Source organism: Pseudorca crassidens, chromosome 10, assembly GCF_039906515.1.
Source record: "Pseudorca crassidens isolate mPseCra1 chromosome 10, mPseCra1.hap1, whole genome shotgun sequence".
Lineage (NCBI taxonomy): Eukaryota > Metazoa > Chordata > Mammalia > Artiodactyla > Delphinidae > Pseudorca > Pseudorca crassidens.
In genome coordinates, this window is record NC_090305.1 from 88,561,733 (window position 1) to 88,582,264 (window position 20,532).

General features: G+C 42.6%; 1 protein-coding gene across 1 annotated transcript in view; it reads right to left on the reverse strand.

Moving 5' to 3' along the window:
- Nucleotides 1–640: 640 nt before the first annotated feature.
- The window catches only part of EIF4E3 (eukaryotic translation initiation factor 4E family member 3), a 38,964-nt gene continuing 19,072 nt past the window's right edge, over nucleotides 641–20,532 (reverse strand). Inside the window, exons 3-7 of the mRNA XM_067755210.1 lie at nucleotides 15,380–15,474; nucleotides 13,707–13,767; nucleotides 11,031–11,097; nucleotides 7,153–7,308; nucleotides 641–2,639 (exon numbers count right to left, since the gene is read on the reverse strand). Coding sequence (XP_067611311.1) covers nucleotides 2,593–2,639; nucleotides 7,153–7,308; nucleotides 11,031–11,097; nucleotides 13,707–13,767; nucleotides 15,380–15,474 — 426 coding nt within the window. The 3' untranslated portion in view covers nucleotides 641–2,592. The remainder of the gene's footprint in view (nucleotides 2,640–7,152; nucleotides 7,309–11,030; nucleotides 11,098–13,706; nucleotides 13,768–15,379; nucleotides 15,475–20,532) is intronic.

Here is a 20,532-nt window from a genome sequence, read left to right on the forward strand (position 1 = left end):
GAAATGCAGAAACATTGTGGGTGGGAGGAATATTAAAACGGAGTGAGCTGGCATTCAGAAAGCGCTTACAAAAGAGAACCGAAATACAGACAAGTTACTTTCAATGAGTACCATCTGTCCTTATTTAATAGGAATGACAAAGACCAGAGAGCAAGCTCTCTGGCTTCTGGATGGCTCTATGCAGAGAGTCCAGGCTACACGTGCAAAGACTTCACTGAAAGACACCCGGATTCTACTGCAAGTACCCCCTTTACCCAGCAATGGCCGAGGGGGGGACGCCACCCTAACACTAAAGTCACGTGCCCCACAAAACATTTCCTTGTATCGCCAGAGTATTAGCTTCTTTAATCCAAAAAGGTAATGAGAGGTTTTTAAACTGATTACATCAGCTTAGTTCATACACTGTCTCTTAAGAACTAAATAGTCAATTAAAACAATTTCCAAAGCAAAATCTGACAAAATCCTCTCTTAGGGTAATTTAGATGATAGGTTTTTAACTTGGGCAAATTAAACCCTTCTCACAGCTGGTATTTTCCACAGGGTCAGAAAGAGTGGCACAAGTTCTCTGGGACAAAAAAACCTACTTTGTGTGTTAAACCATGTTTCGTGATCATAAACAATAGAAACTAGAAAACATTAATGGGAGCCTAACATGCCTATTCCTTTTATTTTTTTACTTCAAAAGCTACATACATGCAAAAGTTGAACATGTCATCACAATGCTTTAAATAAAGTTCAAAAATAAAAATACTTCAACATCCATTTACTTGTGGAAATATATATGACAATTATAATGAAGATAAGTCAATTATATCCTTTGTTCTACTCTATCAGAAAAGTACTTATATTATAAAAAAGAATTTAAATTCATGCCCAGAATATTTTTTTTAAATCCTTGATCAATAATTTAAAAACAAGTTGGATGTTAGTACAATGTTTAAAAAAATAAAAGTTCCAGGCTTTTGAAAAATGGGTCTGATATCCTTATACCTCATTTTGAAATCACTGGAGAAACTCAAGTTTAGAAACAAAGCATTAAAAAAAAAAAAGAAAAGCCATGATCATTGTTACTATGGTTGATGTGGTTAGTGATGCAAGTGAAGGGCACGACTTTTGTAAAAAGATATTGTTTCAAATCCTTTAAAATGTTTGAATGGAGGATTTTATTTACAAACACAGGTTGTGGGCTGCAAGGAGCCCCACCTCTCTCTGCTGGTCAGTACTGCAAGGGGAATTAAAAGTCCTGGGTGCAATGAAGTTGGGATGCACCGCCCTTTTGTGAAAAGTATAAGCATGCCTTAGCTCCCCTGAGTCCAGAAAGAAAAGCCAGCAGGAGGAAGCGTCTCCAAATGGCCCTGCCTTTTTCAGGTAGACGCAGTAGGAGGCTTGGCAGAGTCGACGGAGGGAAATCAGAACATTCTGAGTGTTCCAGAGGGTGGTCATTTCCTTCTACTAAAACCGGTATTTATTTGGTAACGTAATACGATGTATCTCAACAATTCTAAAAATTAATGTGAACAGAATGCATTCAGAGTTCAACTTTGTGAATGTTCACATTCATCCTGGAAATGAGATTTAACTTCTGCTCCTAAATGAAAAAGGCAGGGGGAAAGCTGCCCACACCGGAGAATGATTGATTATTGGAAACGACACACAATGTGAACGGTAAAAGGGGATCATTTAACAAAATGTGTCTGAATTCATTTGGAAAGCCCTAAGTGGGTACACACACCCAAAATTTAGAAGCAGCTTAATTCAAACACTTAAAATATCACCTCCTCTTTAGATCAGAAATTGTAAGGTTTCCTATTGAGACAAACCCCTTGCTACCACTCCAAGCGCCTCCCTTTGAAAAGGCCAAATTGAAATTCTGGTTGGAAAGTATTTCCACCGAGGGTCCAAAGATCTACAGTTTGATTTATATCCTGATACTCAACTGTGGTTATAGTTTTCATGTTTGGCAACCCAACTATTCCTTTCCTTTCATCTCGGAAAAAAAAAAATTCTTAAAAAGGAAAAATAAAAGATGTGTGTGCTCTCAGTGAAAAATCAGATTAAGTAAGGTTTTTCTTTTCCCTGGGACAGAAAAAACAATGCCCAGTGCACAGTATGTAGGAATGTGTCACAACAAATAATCAAAAGACAGGTTTCACCCAGCTAGTATTCCTCCGAGGACAGTGTGGTTTTCAAAAGCAGTATTGTCACGATTATGCATATTCTCATTAACTAGGTACAGCAGAGCTACTTAAAGGGAAACCAATTTCTTGTGCCTCAATGAAAGGGGAGTATAGAAAACAATAATTAGACTGAATGAGGAGTTTAAAAGGGCAAAAAAAAAAAAAAATGGAGTGAAAAGAACAGAGAATTCAGAAAGCAAAAAAAAAAAGCAAGTAATGTGACGGTAAAAACCCACACAATCTCCCTCCACCCCACCTGCCACTTTGAATCCTAATTGCTCAATCTGCAAGGGCAGAAACCCACTCTAAATGGACCAGCATCGGGCTTCGGCAAGTCTTCTCTTCACTCTCCCTCCTGTTAAGACCGTTTCCAAAACCAATCAGCAAAGGACAAAGAATTCTTTACAGAGTGCAATTAGTGTTTTCCACGTCCACCTTCAAAAGCATGATGCTCTTCATGGGCTAAAGGACAGAAAAAAACAAAAAAGAAAAAAAGGAAAGAAAACTTTAAGCAAAGGATGGGGCAACCCTCCTCTAAGGCATCTCATTCAGTTTCCCCAAATGTTGGCAAGAACTCAAATACCTTTGTGTGCCAGTAACTGTTAGCTAAGGCGTGCATTTCCTGAGAAACGTAATAATGAAAATTAAAACAAGGAATAAACAAGCAATGGGCATGCTGCCTGTTCCTTCTTGCTGTGCCGGAGAGGATGAGTAATCCCAGCAAGCTGATGAAGAGGATACACTGGGCGGCCAGCAAATTCTGTAGGGAAATGCGCCCCGCAGAATGCAGTGCTGGGGAGGGGCCTCACAGAACCAAGACAGGGCCATTCACAAGCTTATCTTCAAAAATAAAACAAAACAAAAGTAAAACAGAACTGAGAACACCACCAGGAGGACAGCAATTCTCTTAGGTCCTCCCCTACCTTTAAACACCCTCTGTGGGAAATGAAGTTTCATTAAATGGATGGGTCTTTTATTTTTCCCAATCACGTTTTTTTTTTTTTTTTCTTTCTTCTTTTTTTCCAGCCCTACTGTCTGGCTTGCAAAATGACTAATTAAAATTAGGAACTTCAGAATAAAAAAATGATGCTGTGAAAAATATTTTCCAAAGACTTAAATTTTTATAAAGTGGAGGTAGGAATTGGGAGACCTGTGAAATATAAAATATTTCCTCCAAGGCGAAAGGCCCAGTTTGAAAATCCACTTCCTGGACTTGGTTAAACCATCATCATGAAGCAAGGGCAGATCCTCTTCTCTCAAATGGAAAAGTTACTGACTTGGGGCTGAAAAAGCCAAAGGCCACTCAGGATCCCCCATGCTTTGTCCATCCCCCCTCCCCCCTAGGAAGGATGTCCTAGGAGGGCAGACATGGTCTGGCCCATCTCACCTCCTAAGCCCCTCCTAAGTCTGTATTTTTAAGATGGACTAAATTCTTCAGACTAGTGTGTGGTAGGGGTGAGGCGGGGAACAGGACCATTTGCCCTTTAGGATCATCATGGTTATTCACCCAAACCTGCTCTTCACTTGGATAAAACATTGAGAGAAGCACACTTTGCAGCTCCCGGGGTTACCGCAGGTTGGCCCAATTCCCAAGGGTGGCCAGGACTCCAAGCTGACTTAATTGAACATTTCTCACATGTAGAACTTAATAAATATTTCACTTTGTATGTTTTTTTTTTTCTTTTTAAGAAAGATTTTTAGGACAGACATCAAACAAAACATGGCCTGCTCTTCAATGAAGTATAGCATTGCTACTGGGTCAAGTGGGGGGTGGGGCACAGACCTCTTAGCGATGCTGGACCCCAAAAGGTAAATCAAGAGAGAGGCACTGTCCATGGATTTTTATTACTTCTCAGTGGGAGGGACAGTTCGGGGCAGTCATAGTTAAGACAGTGCAGTCCTGATGGGTCATGGAGATGGGAACAGAACATTCAGAATCGGGAGAGTTCTGGGGAACAGGGAAAAGTTCTGTGGGCCTTGGGTTAGCCTTGGTTGAAAGGGAATATAGAGAAGGTCAAAGCCAGGAGTCAGCAAACTTTTTTCTGGAAAGGGGCAGAGGATAAACATCTTAGGCTCTGTGGGTCACAGGGTCTCTGTCTCAACTATTAACCCTACCCTTGTTACGTTAAAGCAGCCACAGATGAGATATACCCAAACAGGCATTGCTAGGTACCAATACGCTTTATATATAAATACTGGAATTTGGATTTCATACAATGTTCATATGTTACAAAACGTAGTTCTTCTTTTGATTTTTTTCCAACCATTGAAAAATGTGAAAGCCATTCTTAGCTGCAGCCCATACAAAAACAGGTGGGAAGGGGGCAGATTTGGCTGGACAGTGTAGTTTGCCAAACTCTGCTCTAAACAATTCTCACATCAGAAGACATTTGTCATTCAGCTGCTCCGAAGAGCCCAACAGAATTTGGCGGGGGGAGGGGGTCTCCATTCATTTAAGTTTCTCAGTCAAGTAACCAAACTGTATCTAACCCACAGATAACTTATCAACAGCCTGACCCTCAGCCACCCGCCTGGAGGCCCTGCCCAAATTCATCAGGGCTCTTTCTATGCGGGAAAATCTCCCGTCACGTGGTTCCTGTAACAAGACTGAGGAAGAGCGTGGAGTTGGCCATTTCTGACCTAGTTCACCCTACCACCCTACCTGTTCTTCACCTACCTACCTAACACCCTGCCTGTTCTTCACCTACCTACCTACCACCCTACCTGTTCTTCACCTACCTACCTACCACCCTGCCTGTTCTTCACCTACCTACCTAACACCCTGCCTGTTCTTCACCTACCTACCTAACACCCTGCCTGTTCTTCACCTACCTACCTAACACCCTGCCTGTTCTTTATCAAGCTGTGAGTAACATTTCTGCCCAAAACCTCATTTTTCCAAATCAATTCTGCAGCACGTGGTGTATAACCCTACTGAGTAAAGGACTGCCTGCTTTATTTAAAATAAAGACAATTGCTTGTTTTTTCCAATTCCAATTTTTATTTGAATAATCTTTGAATTTTTAAATGTCAATTTATGCCCTTAAAATATGCATTTCTACTAAGACCCGCAGCCAGTTCTGCCTGACTCACGAATGTCACCGTGGCCTCCACATAAACGTAGACGCCCTAAAGGGCGCCTGATCTGGGGAGCTGCAATGTCCCCTCCTCTGTCTGGCTTTTTTCTCCCCCCACCCTCCCCCAACCCCAGCCATCACAACAACGAAGTGATGACTCATCCTTGCTTAGTCTTACCTCATTATTGCCACTGGCCTAAAAACTAGCCTAACCACTCAATGGCCCGATTATCTCTGTGGCCTAAACACTCCTATCATGTGTTGAGCCTGCTGCTACCCTACGTGTTAGAATTTTGAAGCAGAAGGGACCTTGGAGATCATTTAAGACCAACCTTCTCAATAGTCAGATGGGGAAGTGGAAGGAGGAGACACCGCGACTTGCTCGAGGTCACAGTGTTGAAGTGGGACAAAAGTCCAGACTGCCTGACTTGACCATTCCAAATCGCTTCTCTACTCTTTGGAGTCAAATGTGGAGAAGGTCCTAAGGAGGTAAAGAACGTTGTTCGCCCCGTTCATAAATGGCGGCGAAACATACTTCCTTTTGGAGAGTTTCTGCTGGAGTGAGTCTCGTGGAGTACAAAAAAAAAAGACCCTCGGTGAACTTTCAATGAATATCTGGGCTGAAAATACAATTAATGCTCCCTATGGAGGCAAAACTGCATCTACAAATGTGCGACTTCCGCACGGCACAATCAATAAGCGCCTTCTGCAGTGCCATCCTCTGTCTCTTTTACTGAAACTTTCATTTAAAATTCAGACGCTAAGCATCTCCTGAGTATCTGCAGCAGCAGATCTGTCCCACTGCTTAAAATCTAAAGCACTGGGCCTGTGACTATATGAGTGCCTAGAGGGAGGCTTAGTCTTCATATCACAGTAAGACAATCACAAAGCAAAATCTGACTTTTTTTCTTCTCCTTTTTGACGAGGGGTTGGGAAAAGTGAAACGGTAACAGAGTATATTTCACCAATGCTAAGATGCACTCCCCACTCCGCCTCCCCACTGCACATATGAAGACCCCGGAATCAAGAACGTGCCATGGGTCAATTAGGAGCCTTGTATGTTTCTTTCTTAGTAAAATACTAAAATAATACTTATCATCAAGAGCATCTTAGAGTCAATGAAATACCGTGGTTTAAAAAAATTGGGTTACTGACTCTTGGAACAGTCTGGGGAATAGGAAATTCACCATATACGTGTAGGGCTGTCAATGCTTTGCTCTAACTCACTGTTAAAACTGTAACCCGCAGTTTGATCTACCAAACATTGGTTTAATAGCACTAAGCTGTTTTCATTATGAAAAAGATGACTTTTTCAAAAGAGCACACAAAAGCAATGAACATGAATCATGATGGAAACAATGGGTCCACACACCTATTCATACTGTTAACATTTCACCACTATGCGTGCATTCTCTTCTGTGTCACAGTCATCCGTAATGAGGACGTATTAGCATTTCAGTAGAACATTCAATCTTGCCTGTGCGCAGAACGAGTTCCTCCACGGATACAGATGTTATACATTATAAATCCCTGTTTATGAAGGGATGATTGAAAATCTACCTGCCAGCTCATATAATAACTTTTTTTGTTACTGTTGCTTCGAATAGAAGGTAATTTTTTCTGAGAATGACAAGTTTGAGATCAGGTTTGAATTTTTGAAATAAAAACAGTAAGTATCTCCTTTTCTGATCCGTGTGTTTAGGCGACAACTGAAATCTCACTTCAATTTCTGAGGCTACAGTTTTTTTAAAACACCCTTAAAATGTATTTTATTGAATTACTTATTGGATTATAGAATTTCAAGCGATTCTCCCTGCACCTCATTGGCAACACGGTTTCTGTCTTTAAAAGTATGATAGAATAAGCTAGAAAGTAGTAACTGGAAATGAAGCACTTACGTTTATAAAATACGGCTTTAAAAGATATGTGGGGCAGGAGTTCATAGATCTTTTCTAAAACGGTGGCTTCCCCCACTACGGCGGCATTTACATTCCAGACTTGGACGACGTCTTCCCGGTCCCGGACACTGACACTAACTCCTATTACTTCGTCATCTGAGCGGAAGGAAGGGGGAAGAAAGAAATGAGTGATAATTTCAAGTCCGCTGGGAGCCGGTTTTTTAGCACTTATCATTTTATCTGTAAGTTGTAGAGAAGATGATCAAGACAAGGTGGCACGAGAGAACCCGTGATAAATACTGTTTCTAAGGGGGATCGTTGGACAAAAAGCAAGTTAGTGGGCAAAAGCTGCAGCAGTCACATCACATTTATCCGGCGACTTAGGTAAACAGAGTGTCCCGGCCAAACAAATTTTCCAGACAAGTGAGTTACCCTTCTTAACATGTTACCGAAGCTTTGGACTATTTCTTACTCTGTTTTGATAAGGCTTCTTCAAGTTGCATAATGATCGGCCCCCCGAAAGCCAACTGAACTCACAAGAACCTTTTCCTCGATGCTTGGCTGTCTTTGTGAAGAACAGCAAGTATTTCTCCCGACTTCCCGCCAACCATTCAGAGATCTCGGGGTGGTTAGTGCTCCAGGCCCCAACACTAACTGGACCCAGACTGTGTGTTCCGAGTTGCTCATTCTGCTTCTGCGGTTTTGCTTGTCTGCTCCTTTCCTATTAATCATCCCTGCTCTTGCCTGTTTCTCCCTAGCCACCCCCCTCCTGGTTTGGGCATTTTAACTGTAGGCTAGAGAATCAATGACCATCTGTTAGCTCTGTGTATAAAGTAAGTATCTTCTAAGTGTGGCCATGTCCTTAGGGCACTTCGGCAAATGGGCAGGAAAGCGTTTATCTACTTTGATTAATGTAGGTCTTTTTTTTTTTTCTTAACTAAATTCTGGATTGGGGGCTGCTCTGCAGGCATTCGAGAATGGTGGCTGGATAAGTAGGACTGTGGACTGTCCTCTGGGGCCACTTTGTGTACAGTCATTTGCAGCAAAATGACAGGAGTAAAGACTTGACTCCTGGTATACATGTTTGCAGCATATTACTGAAGTAGGGTCACCCCTCTGCCCTTGCACACTCAGCATCAACGAGTGAAATGTGAAAGATGAGCATTATCAAAGTTAGGAAATTTTGCTTTAGTTAATATGTTTTGCCTAATTTTCCTTATTTACTGTAAATCTGTGCATCTCAATATCTCTGCTATCAGTTTTCCCGTGTGTCTTCTGGAGGTTAAAACGGTCCAGCATGGAGATACAATTTAAATGAGGACCTGTCCAATTACTAAAGGAGTTCATCTTCAGTAAAATAATTCCTTTCTTTCCTCCATCCTTCCCTTCTCTCCTTCATTCCCTTTTTCCCTCTCTCCCTTCTTTCCTTTGTAAATAAACTTGACTCTGGCTAAATGTGTATGACGTGACACTAAATAATTCCACGTATAGAAGTGTTTGGAAGCAGACAAAATCAGTCGAAGGTGTCAGAAGTTGGGCTTGTGGCCACCTCTGGGGGAAGGGAGGGTGTGGAGAGATTCTGGAGGCCAGTAACATTCTGTTCCTTGATCTGGGTGCCAGTTACAGGGATCTGTTTACTTTGAGAATATTAAGGTACACACATAAGAGTTTGTGTCCTTTTCTGTATACATGTCACATTTAAACAAAAATTTCCAAAAGAGTAAACAGTACCTGATCACGGCTACCCACAGAAACTTATTATCCCCTCAAGAAATGTGTCTTATGTACGTGTTTCTTGTTTTCTCATTTATCTTCAAAGTATATTTGCTAGAGCTCAATGTTAAATTCTATGTGAACAAAAAATCATCAAGTGAAGAGGGAAGCTTTGGCATTCACCACTTTCAAGAACAGTCGTGAAGACACTAGCTCAGCCTTTCAGGAAAAGAGCAGCATTTTCCAGTCTTTTTGTTTTGCCCATTTCTACACTATTGGGCAGAGGGTACTGTAGCTTTACGGGTGCTGAAAATGCTGAACTGTCAATATTTCAGTCTCGTCTGGCTTTTGGTTCCTACGTGTAACCTCCTAGCACAGCACTTTCAGAAAGGGCATGGTAAAAAGGCTGCAGCCCGTATGCAAAAGGAGATCCATCAGCAAACATGTAATATTCATAAGCAGGATCAACCGGCAAAAACGCTGATGATTTTAGGGTACTGGCAGCACAAGACGTCAGAGCTAGGAGGAGCCACTGTTTGAAGATGGGGGAAGTGAGGACCAGAGAGATGAGCTGACCTGCTGTAGTGGTGGAGCTGGGTTAATTAAGAGCGAACAGTTAATACTTAATGGTGCTCTCGTTCCAAAGTCAAGCACGGAACAATAGGTCTTCTTTGCTCAATCCTGCCTATTTATTATTACTTAGACTATTTTCCCTGGTTCTGGAAACAGGAATAATTCATACAGAAAACTTCCTCTCCCGGGGATTTACTTGTTTATAATTATACCGAAGATGCATTTTTGACTACATATTGTAAAGTTGCTACCTACCCCCTATTTAAACGGAAGGGATCTGTACTTTTAAGATAATTTCATCTTAACCCAGGTTCTGTCTTCAGTGAATAAAAAGACGTGTAAGAATTAAGGAAAACAAAAGGAGAATGATTGAAACTGTTAGTGAGGTAAATCTGAAACCTGCTTGGCACCGGCTAGGCCTATAAGGGTTCCCAAAGACAGAACCAGTTAAGACGCCTGAGGGCAAATCAGTCAATACCAAAGAGTTAAAAAAAAATGAAAGCTGAACAGGAAAAATGTGATTCTAAATGTTACCTCAGAAGCATTCAGAAGGAACTACCCAAGAAGAAAAAACAAAACTTTAAACGAGCAATTCAATTTTCCTCTCTCAGTGGTTTCACGACAAAAACAAAGCAAAATAAAAATGGGCTAAGGGATTAACAGGTACCAACTATTAGGTATAAAATAAGCTACGGGGATGTGTCGCGCAGCCTGGGGAACAGAGTCAATATTTCGTAATGACTACAGATGGAGTGTAATCTTTGAAAATTGTGACTCTTTATGTTGTGTACCTGTAACGTATGGGTTTTGTACATCAGCTATACTTTAATTAAACAAACAAACAAAAAAAGCAAAATAAAAATGTATTCACAGGGCTCTCAGAAACGCACTCAGTATTTGAAAACTGAGTGAGTCTTCAAGTGAAGTCTTCAAAGTCAAGTCCTGAAGACTTTACATTTCAGCCCCAGCTGTCAGATCACAGACGCTAATGGCGATTCATCCCCACCTCCCCTTTATCTCTCACTCTGCGTAGAAGGGACCAAGAGAGGGACAGGAGGAAGGGGCGAGTAACTGAGAGGGGCAGAAAGGACTGTGCCGACCTAACTACAAACTTCAGGTGACAACTAAGCCACTGGGCTCTTCTGGAAGAACTGGAACTGGTGAAGGAAGCCCACCACCAGTGGTGTTAGGAGCCCAATGTCAAATTTCATTTTCTTCTGGAACATGTATAAGGCTGTATGTCAATTACCCTTCAATTAAAAAAAAACAGTTTTCCTTTTTTTCTGCCTATTTATTTTAGACAGATGGTCACGGACACTATGAAGATGAGCTATAAGTGCAAAAAAATATATAGGCGTATACACATATGTATATCCACGTAATATACACATATGTAAGTATACATATGCACATACACATGTAACATGAAAACGCCACGAGCACATGGGAAAAAGCTAAGTAACTTCATAGTTACAAAAGAAGCAACTCCAAAATACGTAAAAAAGGCAAACACACAGAAACAAGGCTCAGCAAGGAACAAGCAGAAGCCAAGCACGCGCGAGCGGGGACGCCAGAGCTGAGGGTCTCATTACCTGCGACGGCACAGTCTGTGAACTGTTCCCCGATAGTCGCTAACAACAACTCTTTCCAGACTGTGGACTGGTGTGGGAAAAGAACAAAAAGCAAAGCAAAAGAAAACCAAAGAAAAGGAACACATATACATTTTTAAACAATTATCTTCAGGAGCTACCCAAGTCACAGTTTCTTTAACCTCTCACGCCCTTTCCACGCCCGTATCTGGAGCCCGCAGGCATCGCTGAATCACAGGCGTAAACACCCACGTGGTGGCGTATGTTTGTACTGTTTTACACATCGCTTTGCACAGAGAGATACAAGGGATCCCAAGTCACAAACTCTGTGTCCACAAAACTGTGGGGTCCGAAGCTACAGAGCTAATCTCTAGTGCCACCTCTGATGAAGTTGAGAGCAACGTGGGGAAAATGCACTCAAACGACCTACACTTTTCCAATTTCTTTGCCTCTCACTGATTCAAAATGTATCAGCTGGTTATAAGTGAATGCTATTAGGACCATCCTTCTCTTCAAAACCCTTTCCTGCTTTTCCAGCAGTTTATAAGGTACTTCCAAGGTTACACAAGTGAAGAACACTTAAGGAAATTTCTGGTTTACTGACTACCAGAGACTTGCAGATCTCCATTCACTTGAAGGCATTTTGTTTCTGCTAAGTGACTGAACTGTGGTGTGCGTGCGTGTGCGTGTGCGCGCACATGTGCATTTCCCTGGAAGAATCAGTGCACGCTCTAGTCCACCTCTTCCCTATGAGAAAACCTGGAGCCTCTTCTGCTGAAGACCCCCTAATGCCATCCAATCAACAGTCAGCATCCACGCACAGGTAACTGGAGGTCTCCAAGTTCTTTCCAGTTCCTCTTCCTCAAAAAGTTCTTGGTTCCGTATCTCTTCCTTGTCTTGGTTCACAGGCCCTGAACTCCACCAGAACCAGGTTTGATTCCTGACAGCCGGCTTAGAGCTGTACCCTGGGCAGGCTTATTAGCCTCTCTGAGCAACAGTTTCCTTCAGTGAACAGGGAATAATAATAGGACCGACCTCCCAGGGCTGTTGTGACCATGAAATTAGTCAACAAATGTTGCGTTCGACGGGCTCAGCGCTGTGATTGCAACAACAGCACTGGAGATTTAAGATCCATTCCATAAACAGCTGCGTGTTTGCTCTGGACCAGGCGCCCACTAATGTATTAACTATAATGAGAGTACGTATTATCATGTTCTAATGAGCTGAAAGCAGCCTCACTGAATTTTTAACCAAGACCACAGCAGTCAACCATCATGGCTTTTCACTCTCAAGGAGGGTTTTCTTTTCTCTTTCCTAGACCCTCCGTCTGGTCTACCTGTCTCCCACCTACAAACCATCGCTTCTGTTTTTTATCTGTCTCATCTGCAGTCTCTTACGCTATTAGGAACAAAGATGAGGGTGTTGAGAGGAAGTTAGGGGGAGGGGATGTTCCCTCTCCTGTTGTGAATTCAGAGGAGGCTGACCCACCGGATTCCCACCGGTCAGCAACAAAGAGAGGGCTGAGCTGCTTGGGATGAGGGCACTTGTGCAGATGTGAAAGCGTTATTATTTGCGACTGAATGTGGTCAAGTGAGCTGACAAGGAGGGAGGACAAACTTGTCTTTCAGCTACCTTTCATCCAATGCTGACGTCATGATTGTTTCTACCAGAAGTCAATGTCTACTGCAAGTAAATAAAGAACATGGCAAGGAAAAGGTGTCCTTATGGAAATTCAAAACAACTTTCTCTCCTTTCAGGCGGGCAGGAAGAGCTTCACAGGCCTTGCTTGTTTTTTTGTTTGCTCCCCTGACGTTTTAAAAATTATGTATGCCAAATACTAGCCAAATCTCGTAGCTATGCATCTTAACGATAGTTTGCACCTTTAACAAACAAGTTGGGTCATATCTTTCGGTGTGTGCTTATCGGGAAACAATGCAAGGTCAAGCCTATGGGTCCCTGGAGATGTTTCAATCCTTTGAGCTCGTCCACGTGAAAGAAACCATGAAAAGGTGAGACTGGGGAGCATGTGTCCTTTCATCCATTTTCGAAGGCGGCTTAAGAATAGATTTGAATGCTCTTTTCAGTCGGTACAATGAATTAGAGCCCACTCCCGGGAAACCCAGGTTTCTGAGGCTTGACCACTGCCAACCAACGGCCGAGCAGGCTGTGCTGCCATTAACCAGGGTTTCATCAGCCCCAGAGGGAGACTGGACACGGCCTCGCATGAAACCCCAAAGGGCGGTGAGATGCAAGGCCTCCCACACGTCCCCACTCTCTGTGCCAGGGTCATTCTCAGAAGTGCTTGTCGCCCCAGTGGGGAAGCGACGAGCCTTTGCTGGGAAGGATCCTGCTTCTCACTACGTAGACCCACTTCCACATGTCGGTCATGGCTGTGGAGGACATGACAGCCCTAATCAGCTTTTCTGTAAAGTTTATAGGCATGTAGCTGTTCAGAACTATATGATACAGTCACACTCTTACACCATTTCTACAGAGACTCACAATGCATTTTCAAGGTGACAGTGTGAGGCAGAAAACCCCCAAGGTCAGAATAGAACTTCTCACCCCCAGTCCCATTCTGAGTCTACCAGGCGGACTGTCTAGAACGCACAAGAGGTTCATCATAAGCTGTCAACAACCCCGAACTTAGCTTCTAGAAAAGGATGAGAGCGAACCTACCGTGCTGTCCTTGGGAACTTTCATCTTCCATACGCCACCCTTTGCATTACTCTCCTCTTCCCTGGATCAAAGACCAATGTTCACAGTTACACTCATGGATTAAGTAGCTCTACATACATCTAGTTCAACAATGGATGACATTAAAAACAATAAACAACGGAGCATTCTGCAATAAACTCTCCCCGGTTCGTTTTACTAGAAACAGAAGCAGATGAAAGAAAAAGGAAGGGGATGGAGATGGGGAGGGAAGAAGGTGGGATTCAGTGGCCAAAAGGGTAGGGAAGGTGATGGGATACCAGGTTCTCATCCTCAAGGAGCTGGTGAGGAGAGGTTCCCTAGACCCCCTGGGGTGGACAAACTAATACAAGTGCTTCACATGTGAGAAGGCCTTTACATTTCAATGTCATGCTCTTGACATCGCCTCATCTGATTCGCATTTCAGTCTTGTGTCATAAGCCTAATAGGGGACTCAGCCCCGGTAGAGGACATCTGCTGTCTCCCTGTGTAGTAACTGCTCCCTCTTCTGGCAAGAGCACCCCAATTTCCCTTTAAGGAGCTACTTGTCCCCTACTCTTATGCCAGACCCTTTCTGATATGGCTGATTCCATATCCTAGCTTTAAAGGTGGGCTTATGACCCAGACACTTATGACTTCGTAGTCTTTATGATTGGCCAGGGATGGAAAGGCAACCCACGCTGGGCCGATGAGAGCCTGCCCTGGCATGTTACTGGAGCTGGTGAATGCTGACACTGACAAACTTGTAGGGCTTAAGACTGGAGCTTATAAAAGCCATTTTGTCACAAATGGGAAAACCTGCCTGAAAATTAAGCCAAGGCAGAGAAAAGCAAAGCAAGTCTGACGGAGAGTGTCAGATTCCTAAGAAGAATTGAGCACCCAGATCTGCCTGAAATCAGCCCTACCGGTAGACTGTTTAGTTACAGAAGCCAAAAGATTCCGTTTTGTTGTTTTTTTTTTGGCTCAGTTTACGTTTCTGCCATTTGCTACCAAAGAGCTAAGATATATTCCCATTTTATTAATGAGTAAATGGCTTAGATCAGTTGAGGGACATGATGCAAGGATTTACTACTAGTTGGGACTCCAGCCTAGGCAAACTGGCTTACTGTCCTCCACCCTCAACACTACTCCAGCTATTAAAGAAGAAAGACACCTTCCCCTCAACCCTGGGCCGTGATCAGTATCATACACTTTCTATGTGGTCCACATGAGGTATGTCTGAGGTTATATGATCTTTGTTCATATAATAGATGTGGGTACCACATCTGTTCCCTCATCTCCCCTCCAGCCTATAAGCTTTTTCACTCCACTGTCCAGGTCATTATTGAACAAGTGAAAGAACAAACCTAAATGATGCCACACCCCGATACAAAGACCTGCACGGCACCTTCAGCGAGCTAATGAGGACCTATGTATTGTGAGACTGCAATAGGGTCCTCTGTGGGCGGATGCTGAGACACCTGCTCATCACTCTGGAGCACAAGGGGAAAGGGGTCGAGGGAAGGGGTCTATTTCAAAATTAAATCATGGCTAAAATGACTTTGCAACACCACCAGGAGAAAATTACTTTGGCATTCCAATTTGGCATGAAGTTATTTTATTAAGTTCACAACCATTTCCCTCCCACCTTAACCTCAAACTATACAGAAGACACTTACCAAAGTGGTCGCCTCTCTCCTCTCATTAAATGATAACTACATCTCAAAGGCAGGCTAGTCACAGGAGGAATATTATTGTACACACTCCAGAATATCTTTAAAAGAAAAACACTTTGTTTAATACACCCAGTATTGACTTACTGTGCTTATAAAATTAATGCATTAAAGCTTATAAAATTCATGCATTAAAGAAAAAAAAATCAGATCTCATTAAGTCCTACCCATTCAAACTAGATTTTTCTTAGTATTCTTCCTAATTTTCTGCTAGAAAATGTAACATAACATTAAAGAATGTTCTTTTCTGAAGTCAGGCTAAGTTGTATGCTTCAGGAAGCTATGGTTTAGCAAACATTCCTATGCAATGTGTCTCCACATAAAACAGGGTAAGGATCTTGCTAATGATTTTTCTGACAGGTATATGGCATCTAATAAAAACCTGTAGTGCTGAATACGTGTACTGAACCATATTTCCTCATGACACTGACTCTGTCTTCTTTCTAAGCCTAGAAAGAATCTGTTACACTTTGGATTGGGGGATGGGGTATAGAGGAGGCAAAGAGGAATCACCTCATGTGCTCTGTCCCCCTTCCTTTCCTCTCCCAGGAGGAAAAGGAAATAGCTCAGCTGCCAAAGCCACAAGTTGCCCAAGATGCACAGTGTTAGGAATTCCATGATTGTGTGTTCTCCAAACTCATATAGTGAAACCCAAGCCCCCAATAGGATGGAATTAGGAGGTGGGGTCTTCGGGCATAATTAGGCCATAAGGATGGAACCCCCCCGCCCAGTGATGGGATTAGTGTCCCAATAAGAAAAGGAAGAGAGTTAGCCCTCTCTGTCCACCATGTGTGGATATAATGAGAAGACGCCTATCTGCCTATAAGCCCAGGAAGACTGCCTTCACCAGGACTTGACCATTCTGGCACCCCTGATCTTGAACTTGCAGCCTGCAGAACTGTGAGACATCAATGTTTGTTGCTGAAGCCACCCAGTCTATGGTATTCTGTTACAACAGCTGGAACTAAGACACAGGGTGGCTGGTAGTCAGAAACAGATTACATAAAAATAGTAGAGTAATAGTAACAATGAGAGTAACAGCAGCAACAGTAATAGGGCCAGGATTTGGTCTCTGACTTTTTTTTTTTTTTTTTGTGGTACGCGGGCCTCTCACTGTTGTGACCCATTGCGGAGCACAGGCTCCGGACGCACAGACTCAGCAGCCGTGGCTCACGGGCCCAGCCGCTCCGCGGCATGTGGGATCTTCCCAGACCGGGGCACGAACCCGCGTCCCCTGCATCGGCAGGCGGACTCTCAACCATCGCGCCACCAGGGAAGCCCTGGTCTCTGACTTTTACGTGTTTATGTAATTTATCTTAATGACAACCTAACTAAGAGGTACAATTATTATTCTTGTTTTATAGATAAGGAAACTGAGGCACACAGACTAATCCTCCCAAGCATCACTGTGTGCTATGACCACGAGGATTAGGACAAGAAGTGAGTTTTTACAAAGAAGAAAACCCTTCCCAGCTTGTTTGGAACGGTACCAGGAATCTCTACGCTACCAACTCTATGCACAGAATTACTATACAAATGAAAAATATCACTCTGTGTGGTGAAGTAAGTCAAGGGTGGTTGTCTGGGTCTCCTAGTAGATCTGAGGAGAACAGAACAAGCAATAGGACAATTAGAAACATGAATCCAAGGGCATCATGAACAGAGCGGCATAGGTGGAATGAAATTTTATCGATGTCGAATGAGAATCCTTATGGGTTGTTTGAGCCCACGTTGCATAAAAACTGGAGCCAAATTAACTGCAAGGCCAGCAACAGCAATAAGATGAAACTGAAGGCAGAAAAAAAAACCAAAAACCACCTGACAATAGATTTATTAAGAATACCTTATAAGAACCTGCCACATAGTACGGGGAACTCTACTCAATACTCTGTAATGGCCTACATGGGAAAAGAATCTTAAAAAAAAAAAAAGTGGATATAAAAAACAAAAGTGGATATATGTATAACTGATTCACTTTGCTGTACACCTGAAACTAACACTTTGTAAATCAACTATACTCCAATAAAAGTTATTTAAAAAAAGGATATGAGGAGAAAATAATTTTTTAAATGCTAGGAAAAAAAAAATAAACAAACAAAAAGAATACCTGGGGTCCCTTATACTAAAACGGTGCTAATGTAGGAAGTAACTGAAAATAGCTCTGTAGTAACAGTAGATGCTCAGACATCTGTCTTTGTGGAGATACCCGCCTTATAAATGGTTTGCTATCAGTGCAAATAATAAGATTACTCCAATATTTCAGTTATAGCCTGTGGTATGGGTGTGAATAGGCAGAGTTGGAATCTGAGGCCAGGCAGTTGGATTCCAAACCCTGTACCCTTAACCACTAAGCTATTTCCTCTGCAGATATTACTACATATTTTAGGCACATCTTTCTCCAGTCCTAGAAGCCATGGACCAGGTCACGAGGTCATGGACGAGGTCACAGAGTGAGGTGCACCTGTTGAAGATGTTTTCCCACCAGCACGTGCCCTTCATCACACTGACTATGCCACTGCCTTAGCTCTAGCCTAGGACTTCTGCAATGATGTGGCAATGACCTGTGCAGAATTTATGGACACACTTATGCTAGAATATACATCCCTGCTTCCACCAAGAGAACTCTGATGCCAGCAAACTTCAAGTCTCCTAAAAGGCCAGAGCACCTGCCCTCACACCCTTGCCAAAGTTCTCAAATCCTAACTTTTCACCCAGTGTTTGAAGCACCTTGGAAAACACAACAAAATGCTTCTCCCGTTCCAAAGGTGAGAACATCACACTAAGGATCGTGCTACAGCGTGTGGCTTTAGAAGCTTCTCTTGAAAACACAGACAACTGATTTTGTTAGTCTTGGCAAATGTGAGAGGAGGAGATTACAGCCCAAGAAGATACAGTGAGAGACTTCACCCTGACCTAATGTACTCATTCAAGTGCATATCTGCACGTTTCTGCATGAACACAAAATGAGAGTGAAATATGCGGTGACCTCATGGAAAAGACCCCCATTAAAGTCCGAGGCACTAAGTCGGTCTGTTTCCATATTGCAAACCTCACGCAGTGTGTAGAATACTCCTCAAGCATGTATGATGGCAAAAGAGCTGAAGGAAGGAACCCGGCATCACACAGCTCCTTAGACCTTCTTCCTCCCCTGTGGAAGCGAAAGTGCTGTTTCACTGGAAACTTGATAATTCTTGGTCGTATTCTCTGTAACATACTTTTATGTTTGTTAAATCATCTAAATTTTACTACAGATAGAACCTTGCAAATAGATTTCAAAAGCCCTTAGACTTATAATTAATTCTAAGTGGTCTGCAAAGAGTAGATTGCAGTAAAGCTAAGCACAATGTTTATTAATAATAATGAAGTGTTTTTTTCAAAAGCCTTAATGACAACCCGAGGAGAGGGAGGGAAGTCAGGCATCACTTATTCAGTCAACATGTGTGGACACCAAGGAGGGCAGGGCGCTGTGGTGAGTCCCAGGTGTGCTTAGATTCACTAGACAATGGTGTCCACTTAACAAATCCCCAACCTACTAGTCCTGACTGAAGCAATTATGCTCCTCCCAACAGTCCTTTGCCAAATAGATAATCAATCATTACCAGGAAAACTGGCAAATTTCCTCATTTTTTACTAAATGCTTTGAAGGAAAAAAAAAAAGAGAATATACTTGAAAATACTTGAGAAGAAAAGATGCCATGTGGTGACAGACAACATGGTGTTAAAAAAAAAAAAAGAAAAAAGAAAGAAAGAAAGAAAAGAAAAACATGCAGCAAATACACCTCCAAAAAACCCAACAAATCCAGCATTTCTTCCGCAGGTCACAGCATATAAATCTTTGAAAGTATTTTTGAAATTTTAAACAAACATTTTCATTCCTTAGGTATTTCTAATTGGCTGGGGCTTGCATCCCACCAAGTAAATCAATGGTTTATGGGAAGGGCAGAGCCCAGAAGAAAGGCAACTGAAGAGCTTAATGGACGTTTTTAAATTCACAGCAGATACAACAGGCTGAAAGCAAAGTGTTTCTGACCTGGGAGAGCCAGGTAGTGGAGAGAGAAATGGGTTTTGCTTTGCATTCCAAAGGTCGTAAAGTGAGAACCAAAGTTTGGAGGACTGACAGGGGAGTGGGCAATTTCTCACCACGCAGGTTAAGTCAATGAATGAAAAACAAAGTCTGAGTCAGGGAGCTAAGTGGGGTTCACACATTGAGAGAACAGGAGAAAAGCTGGGGGAAACAGCAGAGCAGTGTGTATTCGGCTTCCTGGGTAAGGCCCATAGGTATATGTTTATTGATGTTAATATTTTTCAGTGCACAGGGCTTTCACTTTGGTGAAAACCCAAAGACGTGATTGGACTCAGAAGCTTATACACCATTTTAACAAAGGATGATAAATTGTGGAGAGTGACCAGACAAAGGAAAGAGGGTCTGGGGCCCCTAGAGGTGGTATATGGTGTGACTGTGCTGAGGAAATACAGCTTAGTATTTGCTTAGTAGGTTTGTTATGCAGACTCAAGGGGTAAGAAAAAGGGATACCTTTACAAATGTAAATTTATGTCACCTTTAAAAGGGTAATTTATGCCCTGACTTCAGGCAGATAGAGGAGGTCAGAGAGCTCCTCCTGGCTCTGCTGTTTTTCAACTGCCTTCAGTTCAAAGTAATTCTTAAGCTCAAGTGCCGTTTTTGGGGTGGCATATTCTGATCCCCCTTGAGAGACCAAGTTTTACATCTGAAGTGACTGAATCACTTTCACTTTACAAGATTTAATCTCCCACCCCACCTGCACAGCGGCTTCCACTGCCAACATGCCAGCAGACAGGATCCAGGTACTTGGACTTCAGTTCTGTTTCTGCACAACTGGGCTGTGACTATGATGATGATCCCATCACGTACCCCATGAATAAATTAAATGACAGCTACATAATCCTGTTCTTCTCGATACTAACCTTCACTAAACAGAACTATGAAGTAGACCTGCCTGCAGGGCTTTCCCTCTCTTTTTTCAGGAGGGAGTTTCTCTCTTTCTTCCCTGGACCCTGTCCCTTCACCCAAATGGTTCACTGCAGGTCATTCTATTGCAGGATGCCACCCACCGTGGGCT